At 38.4% G+C, this 14,046-nt stretch overlaps 1 protein-coding gene across 1 annotated transcript in view; it reads left to right on the forward strand.

Moving 5' to 3' along the window:
* The window catches only part of LOC115229011 (WD repeat and HMG-box DNA-binding protein 1-like), a 72,558-nt gene that overhangs the window by 22,214 nt on the left and 36,298 nt on the right, over window positions 1–14,046 (forward strand). Inside the window, exons 9-13 of the mRNA XM_036499073.1 lie at window positions 3,293–3,371; window positions 4,084–4,137; window positions 4,943–5,162; window positions 7,018–7,169; window positions 11,980–12,167. Coding sequence (XP_036354966.1) covers window positions 3,293–3,371; window positions 4,084–4,137; window positions 4,943–5,162; window positions 7,018–7,169; window positions 11,980–12,167 — 693 coding nt within the window. The remainder of the gene's footprint in view (window positions 1–3,292; window positions 3,372–4,083; window positions 4,138–4,942; window positions 5,163–7,017; window positions 7,170–11,979; window positions 12,168–14,046) is intronic.

The following is a 14,046-nucleotide window of genomic DNA, read 5'->3' on the forward strand; positions in this document are numbered from 1 at the left end:
GGTCTCTTTTGCCGAACCGCTAAGTTACAGGGGCATAAACACACCAGCATCGGTTGTCAAGCGATGTTGGGGGGACAAACACAGACACAAACATACACACATGTACATATATACGACAGGCTTCTTTCAGTTTCCGTCTACCAGATCCACTCACATGGTTTTGGTCAGCCCGAGGCTATAGTAGAAGACACTTGCCAAAGGTGCCACGCAGTGGAGCTAAACCTGGAATCATGTGGTTGGTAAGCAAGCTACTAACCACACAGCCACTCCTATGCCTATATATATGTGTTTGTGTGTATGTCTGTGTTTGTCCTCTCATCTCCACTTGACAATTGGTGTTGGTATGTTTAAGTCCTTGTAACTTAGTGGTTTGGCAAAAGAGACCGATAGAATAAGTACTGGGCTTAAAAAAGAGGTACTGGGGTCAATTCAACTAAAAATTCAAGGCAGTGCCTCAGCATGGTCACAGTCTAATGACTGAAACAGGTAATAGATAAAAGATATTATTATAATTGGAGGCCCATGGCTTAGTGGTTGGGGTGTTGGACTCATGATTACAAGATTGTGGTTTTGATTCCTGGAGTGGGCAATGAGTTGTGTTCTTGAGCTAAATACTTCATTTCACATTGTTCCAGTCGGTATGGTCAGTAAAAATGAGTAATCCTGTGACAGACCATGTCTTGTTGTGGGAGGCATGTATATACTAGAGAAACCAGGAAACCAACCCAGCCTTATGCTCTTTATGGAGTGTGGGGCTGGGTTGGACTAACCATGATATTGTAATTTATGTGGTTGACCAAAGACTTGTGAGTAGGAGTGGATTTGGTTGAGGGGAAACTGAAAAAGGCTTTTTGAGTGTGTGCTTGGAGGTGTACATTGTGTGTGTCTCTTTATGTTCTTGTGACGTGATAGTTGTAAATGAGCATCACTGTCATATAAGTGGTGTCCTTCATGTCTGATGTTCCATAAAAACATATCCAGTGATAGGGGAAAACTATTACCTTGCCAGTGCTATGTATCATGTATTTGGTACATTCTGTAAAGTGGTTGGCATTAGGAAGGGCATTCAGCCATAGAAACCGTGCCAAAACAGACAATTTGAGCCTGGAGTAGCTCTCTTGGCTAGCCAGCTCCTGTCAAAACTGTCCAACCCATGCCAGGACGGAAAACAGATGTTGATGAGGATGGTAACAAGATATTCATAAGGTGGCGAGCTGGCAGAAGCGTTAGCACGCTGGGCGAAACGCGTAGCCGTATTTCGTCTGCCATTATGTTCTGAGTTCAAATTCCGCCGAGGTCAACTTTGCCTTTCATCCTTTCGGGGTTGATAAATCAAGTACCTAGTTACGCACTGGGGTCAATGTAATTGACTTAATCCGTGTGTCTGTCCTTGTTTGTTCACTCTGTGTGTAGCCCCTTGTGGGCAGTTAAGAAATAGGTAACAGGATATTCATGTGGCAGTAGAAAATTCTGTCTGATCCATGCCAACATGAAAAAGAAAGCATTAAAATATTGATGATGTAAACTGACAATAGACAGAATTATCTCCTCATATTAACAGATTAACTGAAACTATTTTTTATATCTAGAGAGAGAGACATTATAATCCAATTCTTAGTATTTTATTATATTTGAAAATTACCCTTTAGATATTATACAAAGAGCCTGTATTTATTAACTCGTAACTTTGGATTAATGGAAAATATTATTGATAGAGACTCATTATAATTAATGCTATTGTATTTTGTTCTTTGTGAAATATTAAAGATTAAAGATTACATTAATCCTTTTGAGTAATTCTGCTGCAATGTGGTAACAATTTCCTAAGCCAGAAGGAGACTAAAATATTTCTATATTCTCTGATATAGTTTCTTCTTGTTTGTTGTTGTTGTGGTTGTTGTTGTTACACAATCCCATGCATCCACATCAGAAGTTGCTGGAAAAAATAGGTGTGATTGGCTGATGAAAGGAATACTAAAAAAAGAAAACCAAGAGCACTATACTGGCAGCACAAGACCAAGCTTTGGCCATGGACTGGAGGGTCATCTTGGGAATAAGCAAGTGTGTCTCTGCTATGCTGCATCTGCAATAGAGTGGATGAAACCATTGCCCATATCATGAATGAATGCCCTAGCCTTGCCCCAAAACCACTACAAGTTGTAGCGACCTGATCAGATAGTGAAAGTGCTACATTGGAAACTGGGCGAAAGTGTGGGCTAGAGAGAGGAAGGTGTGGTATGAGCTGGCAGAAACGTTAGCACGCCGGGCGAAATGCGTAGCCGTATTTTGTCTGCCGTTACGTTCTGAGTTCAAATTCCGCCGAGGTCGACTTTGCCTTTCATCCTTTCGGGGTCAATTAAATAAGTACCAGTTATGCACTGGGGTCGATATAATCGACTTAATCCATTTGTCTGTCCTTGTTTGTCCTCTCTGTGTTTAGCCCCTTGTGGGTAGTAAAGAAATAGGTATGAGCACAAACTGCAGAGAGTGGCAGTCAGAGACTAGCAAAATCCTCTGGGATTTTGTTCCCTATCTCAGATACCAGGAAATTCAAAAAATAGTGCTCATGGGAACTGCTTGTATCCTAAGAAAAATATTGTCACTGTGGTGGTGGTGGTGGTAGTGTTTGTTGTTGTTGTTGTTTTGCATTTTAGCACAAGGCTAGTAATTTTGAGGTAGGAGTAAGTTGTGTACATCAACACCAGTGTTCAACTGATACTTATTTCATGGTCTCCGTAAGGATGAAAGGCATAATCAGAGGCGGAATTTGAACTCAGAATGAAAAAATAGATAAAATGCCACAAATACTTTGACCTAGCATGCTAATAATAATAATAATAATAATCATCATCATCATCGTTTAACGTCCGCTTTCCATGCTAGCATGGGTTGGACGGTTCAACTGGGGTCTGGGAAGCCGAAGGCTGCACCAGGCCAGTCAGATCTGGCAGTGTTTCTACAGCTGGATGCCCTTCCTAACACCAACCACTCCGAGAGTGTAGTGGGTGATTTTATGTGCCACTGACACAGGTGCCAGATGAGGTTGGCGAACGGCCACGCTCGGATGGTGTTTTTTATGTGCCACCGACACAGGTGTCAGACGAGGCTGGTGAATGGCCACTCTCGTATGGTGTTTTTTATGTGCCACCGACACAGGTGCCAGATGAGGCTGGCGAACGGCCACGCTCGGATGGTGTTTTTTATGTGCCACCGACACAATAATAATAATAATAGTAATAATAATAATAATGATAATAATAGTGATGCTTTTTTGTTGTTTTTGTTTTTACAGTTATAAACATGAGAAGACCTTCACAGCTATTTGCTGGAATCCAATAAAGAGCAGTGAAATTATTTTCACTGATAACGAGGTAAAAAATATACATCTTTTCCTTCTCTTCTTCCTCCAATCCTCCTCATCTTCCCTCTTCCTTTGCTTCCCTTCCCCTCTTACTCCTTTCTCCATTGCTTCCTTTCTCTCCCCTCCTCTTCCTCTGCATCTTCTCTTCCTTCTCCCTTCCTCCTCTCCTTTCTTTTGTCTTTCTCCTCTCTACTTCTTTCCCATCACCACCACTGCAACCAATTTTGCATCTATTTTGTTTTATGTTACCATGGGTTTCATGGGTCTGTAGTAGTATAGCAGCTCTCTGTATTTCAGTCCCATGTCACTATATCTTTTGTAAAGCTCTACATTCTTAATGATTTACTTCCAAATTGTCATCAAGTCTTTGTTTCTTTCTCTACTTCTCTAACTCAAGCTCTGTTAGCAGAGAACTCCTGCTTTACATGCATATTTTATCCTCATTGCATTTCCTAGCATCATAATCAACCTTTTGTTATATTTAGTTATAAAACAACTATTTCCTTTTCTTGTGTTTCTATCAAAAACTTTAAATTATTTATTGTAATTCTATATTGGAAAGAGATTGTCGTGTAGCACCAGTTGAGTTCTAATCAAATTGACTTATGGCCCAGAGGTAGCTGATTATATCCACTAGGATTACATCAAACCACCCCCTTCCTCAAAATTTCAGGCATCGTGCCTATAGTAGAAAGGATTCTCATTATTGTTTTTATTTTTAGGGACAGATTGGATTATTTGAAAATGTTTTATCAACTGCTGCTAGTAAAAACACTGTAAGTATTGAATGAACTGAGGAAAGAATAATTTGTTACACTATTTTATACATTGGACTTGCTATTAATCATCAATAATCTATAATTCTTGTTGGTGCTAATGATAAAATATTAACACTTGTAATACCAAACTATCTGAGACTTCCTGTAGTTCTTTGATATTTATTTATTTATGCGCCCTTTTCAAGCCTAGCTAGGCTCATGGGCCTGGTTTCTCGGTTTCTGTGGCGTATGTGTTCCCCCCAGCTGGATGGGATGCCAGTCCATCGCAGCGTTACTCAAGAAACAGGAAGATAGAGTGAGAGAAAGTTGGAGCGAAAGAGTACAACAAGGGTTGCCACATGCTCCTGCCGGAGCCTCGTGGAGCTTTTGGTGTTTTCGCTCAATAAACACACACAGCGCCTGATCTGGGAATCGAAACCGCGATCCTCCGACCACGAGTCCGCTGCCCTAACCACTGGGCTATTGCACCTCCACTGTTCTTTGATATAAACCTCCAGTTTTAAAGTTGTCTAAATTAAAATCTTCCATCAAAATTTCTTAGTAATATATGTTCCAAACATCAGCTGAACCTTTAGCATGTTGTTAGTGCATTATGTTGCCATACGATTTTTCTCCCCTTTCAATGCAACATAATGTGCCTGCAGCTACAGGGAAGATGTGTTGCATGGTGGCATGATGCACCTTATGCATGCTAAAGGTTACTGCCATTGTTAATTTACTAAATTCTTTATTATTTAAAAAATTAATTGTAAAAGTGGATGTTAACAGCGACAATGTTGACTAATGTTGGATTCTTTGACAGAGCGCTGAACAACCCGCAGTCACCACATCCGACCCCGCCTCTGCTACTGTGGATAACAATTTAGATGATGATGACGATGCTTTCGATGACCTTGACGATGAGATGTTGTCTGGCGCTATTGGACCCGACATTCCTTCGGTAGATGCTGGAGAGCAGAGTGACAACGAATTCTCTGCTAAGCTCAATCCCGAAGCCATATTTGATGATGACGCTTCAAAAGGTAAGACAAACGTTGTCTTGTGTGCTTTTTCTTCACAATCTTCATTTTTTACGATTCTTTGCTTCCGTCATTTCCTGTCATCATCTCCATCATCGCCACAACTGCCATCATTGTTGTCATAAGTAGCACTATTATCACCATCTCCACTAATCATTATCAATACGATCATTATCGTCAGCAGCAAAGCCGTTATAATCTCCATCATCACCAATACCAGCATTGTTGTCACAAGCACCAACAGTCTCACTGTCGCCACTATCTTCATCTCTACTACCATTGTCATCAATGCCACCGTTGTCATCACCAGCATCCTTATTGCTGCAATCGTTGTCATTATCACTAGTACCATTGTTGTCATGACAACTACTAGAGTCACCATAACCTTTACTACCACCACCATCACCACTATCATCATCATCATCACTACCATGGCTACTACCACTACCGCCTCCACCATCCAAAAGGATGAAAGGCAAAGTCAACCTTGGTGGAATTCTAATAATTATCATTATCACTAACATTATTATTATTATTATTATTATTTATTATTTATTATTATTATTATTATTATTATTATTATTATTATTATTTGCGGTGAGCTTCAGTAATAATTTTTTTTTTTTTTTTTGTGCCCATTTCCATATTAGCGTGGGTTAAACAAATATGCTATTGAGGCGTTTGTTTTGTTATGGCCAAATGCCCTTCCTGATGCTAACCCATATCTGTTTTGCAAGAAAAGGATCTCTTATTCCACACACAACTTTGAAAGCACAAAGGGAGCATCATCATCAATATCATCATCATCATCAATTTCATCATTAATCATCGTCATCATCATCATCATCATAAGTCGATTACATCGATCCCAGTGCTCAACTGGTACTTATAGACCCCACAAAGATGAAAGGCAAAGTGGACCTTAGCAAAATAACAGCCATACCTAATAATAATAATAATAATAATAATAATAATAATAATCCTACTATAGGCACAAGGACTGAAATTTGTGGGAGGGGTGGAGTCGATTACTTCAACCCCAGTACATAACTGGTATTTATTTTATCGACCCCGAAAGGAAGAAAGGCAAAGTTGACGTCAGCGGAATTTGAATTCAGAACATTAAGATAGATGAAATGCCGAGTCTGCCAGTTCACTGCCTTAATAATGATGATAATAATAATCCTGATGCAGTACCAGGCAGTGGCTATGCCCTGATGCAGTACCAGGCGGTGGCTCTCATGGCTTCTGATCTTAACTGATTGGAAGTGTTATCATGTACATTGTTTTGTCTTGGTATAAAAGATGGGCTACAGCAAATATTCTGCTCAATACCACAGATTTGCTTGTCAGTTGCTTGACCTTAACCAGTTGAGCATGTCCCTTAGTGGCTGACGGTATGTGCATCTCTGATCACGAGCAGAAGTAGTGGGGGAGCATCATAGCCATGTGTTGAGAGGGATTCTTTGGGGTTTAAAAAATTAACCTCTGGAAACATGGGTGGTTTTTTCAACATCCTTAAACAACCCTTATTCAGGGACCGTTTGAGCGGGATGGGCTACTCAACCTGAAGGAAATTCTAACTGGGCCCCACCTGCAAGGTCATGTGCTGTTTATCCTGATATGAGATCACCATGTCGCGCACATATGGTTGTGATGCATGTGCCTGGTGTACCCTTATCAGACAGGTAGTCATGATGGGTATATTGGGCTTCGTATATTTTACCCCAGTGTCACTTTGATGGCATGAACTGCTCTCTCACTCAATAATAATAATAATAATAGTAAAAACATTAAGAGTTATATAATTATTCTTTGTGGAATTGTATTGATCACTAATAACTTAATCTTCTTTTAGATGGAGCTTCAAATATGTCCGATGGAGAAAGTACCACAACTGAACAACCTCTGAAACCAACCGCTGCTGTTCCATATAACGAACCAAAAATACTTCTTCAAAAGCCTTTCCAACCTGGTTCTACACCTGACCATCTTTCTCAAAGATTTATGGTAAGTTACAGCCACGGTGAGATTGTGCATCAAATATATAACATTTACTTCATGATAAACTGTCTAAAGCACAAATATGTTACTTAAAATGTTCCTTACTGTATTAGTTTAGTTGCTTACTGCTATACGTACATATATCTATATCTATCTATTTATCTGTGTGTATATATATATGAATGTGTGTGTGTGTGTATATATATATATGTATATGAATGTGTGTATATATATATATGTATATGAATGTGTGTATATATATATATGTATATGAATGTGTGTATATATATATATGTATATGAATGTGTGTATATATATATATGTATATGAATGTGTGTATATATATATGTATATGAATGTGTGTATATATATATGTATATGAATGTGTGTATATATATATGTATATGAATGTGTGTATATATATATGTATATGAATGTGTGTATATATATATGTATATGAATGTGTGTATATATATATGTATATGAATGTGTGTATATATATATATATGAATGTGTGTATATATATATATATGAATGTGTGTATATATATATATATATGAATGTGTGTATATATATATATATATGAATGTGTGTATATATATATATATATATATATGAATGTGTGTATATATATATATATATATGAATGTGTGTATATATATATATATATATGAATGTGTGTATATATATATATATGAATGTGTGTATATATCTATATATGAATGTGTGTATATAATATATACATGAATGTGTGTATATATATATATAAATGAATGTGTGTATTATATATATATATATATATGAATGTGTGTGTATATATGTATATGAATGTGTGTGTATATATGTATATGAATGTGTGTGTATATATGTATATGAATGTGTGTGTATATATGTATATGAATGTGTGTGTATATATGTATATGAATGTGTGTGTATATATGTATATGAATGTGTGTGTGTGTATATATATATGAATGTGTGTGTATTTATATATATATATATATGAATGTGTGTATATATATATATATATATATATATATATATATATGAATGTGTGTATATATATATATATATAATATATATATATATGAATGTGTGTATATATACATGTGTATATATACACACACACACATGTAAATAGTAGTTTCTATAATATTGATTGTGAAAGCAGACAGGTATATATTTTCTTTCAGTAATAATCAAAAAAATTGTGAAACAGACCATAAGAAGGCTCTTCTTCCTCTTTTTTTCTGTACATCAAAAGCATAGAAGGAATATGTTTATATTACCCAAAAGTCAATAGATTTATTTCTGTTTATTTGTGTCTATTTACTTTTGTGGTGTCTGTGTATAAAGGTTTTTTTTTCTTTTTCATATGGCTTTATATTTGAATTTTATTCTCGGTGTCTTGTGCATAGTATATTTATATCATCATCATCATCATGCATCCATCTTCTATGCTGGTATAGTGTGGCTGGTTTGACAGGAGCTGGTAAACCAGAACCGCACCATGCTTTGTGTTTTGGCATGGCTGGATGCCCTTCTTAATGCCAACCACTCTACATGATGTACTGAGTGCTTTTAATGTGGCACCAGCACCAGTGGGGTTGCCAAGTAACTTGGAAGACTTAGACCACTTGGCAGGGAAAAAGAGTGGTACTGAGGGAGGTGGCTTTGTGCCAGTTAAGAGGTTAAAGTATAATAGAGGGATAGTTGTAGGTGTCTTACAATAGAGGAGATATTTGGCTACAGTGGAGGCGCAATGGCCCAGTGGTTAGGGCAGCGGGTTCGCGGTCATAGGATCGCTGTTTCGATTCCCAGACCGGGCGTTGTGAGTGTTTATTGAGCGAAAATACCTAAAAGCCCCACGAGGCTCCGGCAGGGGATGGTGGTGATCCCTGCTGTACTCTTTCACCACAACTTTCTCTCACTCTTACTTCCTGTTTCTGTTGTACCTGTATTTCAAGGGGCCGGCCTTGTCACTCTCTGTGTCACGCTGAATATCCGGAAGAACTACGTTAAGGTTACATGTGTCTGTGGAGTGCTCAGCCACTTACACGTTAATTTCACGAGCAGGCTGTTCCGTTGATTCGGATCAACCGGAACCCTCATCATTGTAACCGACGGAGTGCTTCCACATTTGGCTACTTCAGTAGGAATAGAAAGGAGAGGAAAGAGAGAGAGAGAGACTGACTGAATGAGATACATATGACTGTGTGGTTAAGAGATTAGCTTCCAAATCACATAGTCTTCGGTTCAGTCCCCCTTCATGCCAATTCCCCCAACCAAAAGGCACACCCCTCCACAGCTGCATTGTAATCCACAAGGGACCAATTCTTATATACATGTGTGTGTGTGTGTGTCTCTCTGTCTGTCTGTCTGTGTGTCTGTCTGTCTGTGTGTGTGTCTGTATGTATGTGTATGTGTGTGCATATGTATATTACTCTTTTACTTGTTTCAGTCATTTGACTGCGGCCATACTGGAGCACCGCCTTTTAGTCAAGCAAATCGACCCCAGGACTTGTTCTTCGTAAGCCTAGTACTTATTCTATCAGTTTCTTTTGCCGAACTGCTAAGTTATGTGGATGTAAACACACCAGCATCGGTTGTCAAGCGATGTTGGGGGAGACAAACAGAGACACACATACACACATACACATATACATATACATATATACGACGGTCTTCTTTCAGTTTCCGTCTACCAAATCCACTCACAAGGCTTCGGTCAGCCCGAGGCTATAGTAGAAGACACTTGCCGAAGGCGCCATGCAGTGGGACTGAACCCAGAATTATGCGGTTGTTAAGCAAGCTACTTACCAGACAGCCACTCCTGCGCCTATATGTACAAATAAATAAAACATTTAATATATAATCAACATTCTGACAAAATTTCTGTTTGTACATACATACATACATACATACATACATACATACCTTTCTTCCTCTCTGTCTGACTGTCTAGATACTTATAACATTTCTGTTTAGTTGTAACAAAACATATAAGTGTTATGTTCACTCCTGCGTTAGCGTTGTGTGGCCTTGTAGGTTTATCCATGTGCAAGTAATATTTACAGACAGCCAAAAGATTGATTGAATGAAACCATAATTTCGAAATATAATCCTGTTTACCATTCAGTCATACACACATACATACATACATACATATACATGCATACGTGTGTGTAGGTATATGTATGTGTACCTATGTTTATATATGTATATGTGTGTATATATATATATGTATACCTGTGTGTGTATATATATATATATATATATATATATGGATATGTGAATAAATATGTATACATATATGTATAAATATATATATATGCATATGAATATTTAATTCACATATGCACATATATACATATACTATATATATGCATATATATATATATAATATATATATATATATATATCCATGCATATATGTGTATGTATCTGTGTGTGCACACACACACACACATATATATATATATATATATATATATATATATATATATGATGATGATGATCTGTGTGTGCACATATATATATATGTATATATATATATACACTCATGTACATATTTATGTAACAAAATTTTTATCGTTTTGTATTTTTTTGTTTTTCCTTAGATCTACTCTCACTTGCCAACACTGTTTATGATTTCATTCCCTAATTTATAGATGGAACTGATGTATTAAGGCACCAAACATATTATTATTATTATTATTATCATCAGGAAGGCAGCAAGCTTGTTCGAAATGCTTAGTGGCATTTTGTCCCATTTTACGTCCAAATTCAAATGTCGCCAAGGTCAACTTTGCCTTTCATCCTTTCATGGTTGATAAAATAAGGACCTATTTAGAGTACTTGAATCAATATAATTGACTAGCCCCTTATTAAAAAATTGCTGGCCTTGTACTTATAGTAGAAAGGATTATTATTATTGTAAAGAGGGCAATCGGTGGTACCATTACTGGAGTTGCAGACAAAGTGCTCTGTATTTTACATATGACCTATTATGTTTTGAGTTCAAATCCCACCTGGGTAAGTATCAATTAAGAACTGAAATGAAGATGATTATAATTGGCTATTCATTATGTTTAAGGCCATGTGCTTTATAAAAGTCCATGACTTTGTGGTTAATAAGCTTGCTTTGCAGTCATGAGATTTTGGGTTCAGTCCCACTGTGTGGCACCTTGGGCAAGTGTCTTCTACCATAGATCCAGGCTGACTGACAAATGCCTTGTGAATGAATTTGGTAGTTGGAAACTGTGTGGAAGCCCACCGTGTAATATACATGTATGTATGTGTGTCTTTCGGTATTTGCTGTGTTTGTCTCCACCCGCACCACTTGACAACCGGTGTTGTTTTGTTTTCATCCCTGAAACTTAACAGTTCGGCAAGAGAGACAGATAGACTATTTGCCAGACTTTGAAAACAAGTCCTGGTGGTGCCCCAGCATGACCACAGTCCAGTGACTGAAACAAATAAACGATAAAAGATAAGGATAAAAGAATGTAGCTATTTCTTTTTTTTTTTTTTACTTTTCTTCCATATTTTTATCTGATTTTCTCTCAATTTTTTTGTTTATTTTATCTTTTACTTTTTTTCATTTTTTAAAATTTCTACTTCTTTCCTTTGTTTTTATTTTTTTCATTTCTGTTTATTCTCTGCATCTTTTTTCTTTCTATTCTATCATCTTTTATCATTTCCTCTCACCAATTATAAAATTCCATTGTACTGCATTAATGTAAATTCTCAATCCTCCCCTGCCAACTCAGTTTTTCCTATCTCACCCACCTTCCATCTTCATTATATTCTGCAGAAATGGAACGCGGTTGGCATTGTGAAGCAGTATAATGCAGATGGCGAGAACTCCATTGATATAGAATTCCATGACACCGCAGTGCATCATTCGATACATCTCAACAACAATGTCGGCTACACCATGGCGGATATTTCCAAAGAATGTGTTCTTTTGGGGAGTCCAAATGATGAAGAATCTGGCCGCAGGTCAGTTCAGATGTTTAGACTTAATATCACCACTGTTGTTGTTGTCGTCACCACCCTCATCATCATCATCATCACCGTCACCATAGGCGACAAATTGATAACATTATCAGAATGTTAGACACCATGCTTTGCGTTTCTTGTTTCCAGCTTCATTTTTGTGTTGAGTTAAAATCACCCTGAGGTCACCTTTGCCTCTCATCCCTCCTGAGTATAGATGAAATAAAGTACCAGTGAAGCACTCATTTGACTGTGGCCATGGTGGAGCACTGCCTTAAAGGGTTTTAGTTGAAGAAATTAACCCCAGGACTTATTCTTTTAAGACTAGTCCTTATTCTATTGGACTCTTTTGCTGAAATGCTAAATTACAGGGGACGTAAACATACCAACATCGGTTGTCAAGTGATGGTCGGGGGACAAACACAGATACAAAGACACACACATATGATGGGCTTATTTCAGTTTCTGTCTACCAAATCCACGCTCAATGGCTTTGATTGGCCTGAGGCTATAGTAGAAGACACTTGCCTGACGTGCCATGCTGCAGGACTGAACTTGGAACCATGTGGTTGGGAAGCAAACTTCTTACCACACAGCCATGCCTGCACCCTTCAACAAATCCCTCATTTTCAATTGACTATGGTCAAGATAATCAACTGACCCCTCCCTCTAATTTTCTGGCCCTTTTTTCTGTAATTAATTTCACATTAATTTTGATAATTATCATTGCTAATATATAGACACAAGGCCTGAAATTTTAGAAGAGGAAGGTGGGTAATTATCCTTTGTAATAATACTTTTGTGTTTTTCTCCGTCACAACATATGAATGAGAAAGGAAGGGGTGATAGATGAATGAATGAGGGAGGGAGGGGTGACGGCAAACTGTTAGTGGGAGTGTTTCAACTCTGTGTGAGTATATGTGTGTGTATGTTAAAGAGAAGTATGTGAATGTTTGTGTGCATGTGTAATGGAAAATAGAATGGTTAACATTCAATGCTGAAAAGAAAAATCAAACAGCGTTTCAACTCTGTGTGAGTATATGTGTGTATGCATGTGCATGTACAAGGGAAGTATGTGAACGTTTATGTGTGAAGCAGCAGCATTATCTCAGTAACAAAGAATGATTGATGTCACATCTCAAAAGACATCCACTACATAACATTGACAAGTGTATTAATTTGATTTACCATCCATATTTATATATAAAATACTACAATTAGTCATCATTTTTGACGGCATGGCGCCAGCTAGTATTAAGTCTATTGTTCATCTGTTACTTATTTTTTGCCACCTTGCCTGGCCCCTGTGCTGGTGGCACGAAAAAAGCATCATCTGATTGTGGCCGTTGCCAGCCTCGCCTGGCCCCCGTGCTGGTGGCACGTAAAAAGCACCATCCAATTGTGGCCGTTTGCCAGCCTCGCCTGGCCCCCATGCTGGTGGCATGTAAAAAGCACCATCCGATTGTGGCCGTTGCCAGCCTCGCCTGGCCCCCATGCTGGTGGCACGTAAAAAGCACCATCTGATTGTGGCCGTTGCCAGCCTCACCTGGCCCCCATGCTGGTGGCATATAAAAAGCACCATCCGATTGTGGCCGTTGCCAGCCTCGCCTGGCCCTCGTGCTGGTGGCATATAAAAAGCACCATCCGATCGTGGCCGTTTGCCAGCCTCGCCTGGCCCCCGTGCTGGTGGCACGTAAAAAGCACCATCTGATCGTGGCCGTTTGCCAGCCTCGTCTGACACCTGTGCCGGTGGCACGTAAAAAGCACCCACTACACTCACTGAGTGGTTGGCGTTAGGAAGGGCATCCAGCTGTAGAAACATTGCCAGATCAGACTGGGCCTGGTGCAGCCTCCTGGCTTCCCAGACCCCAGCTGAACCGTC

This window comes from Octopus sinensis, unplaced genomic scaffold (assembly GCF_006345805.1).
Source record: "Octopus sinensis unplaced genomic scaffold, ASM634580v1 Contig11576, whole genome shotgun sequence".
NCBI lineage: Eukaryota > Metazoa > Mollusca > Cephalopoda > Octopoda > Octopodidae > Octopus > Octopus sinensis.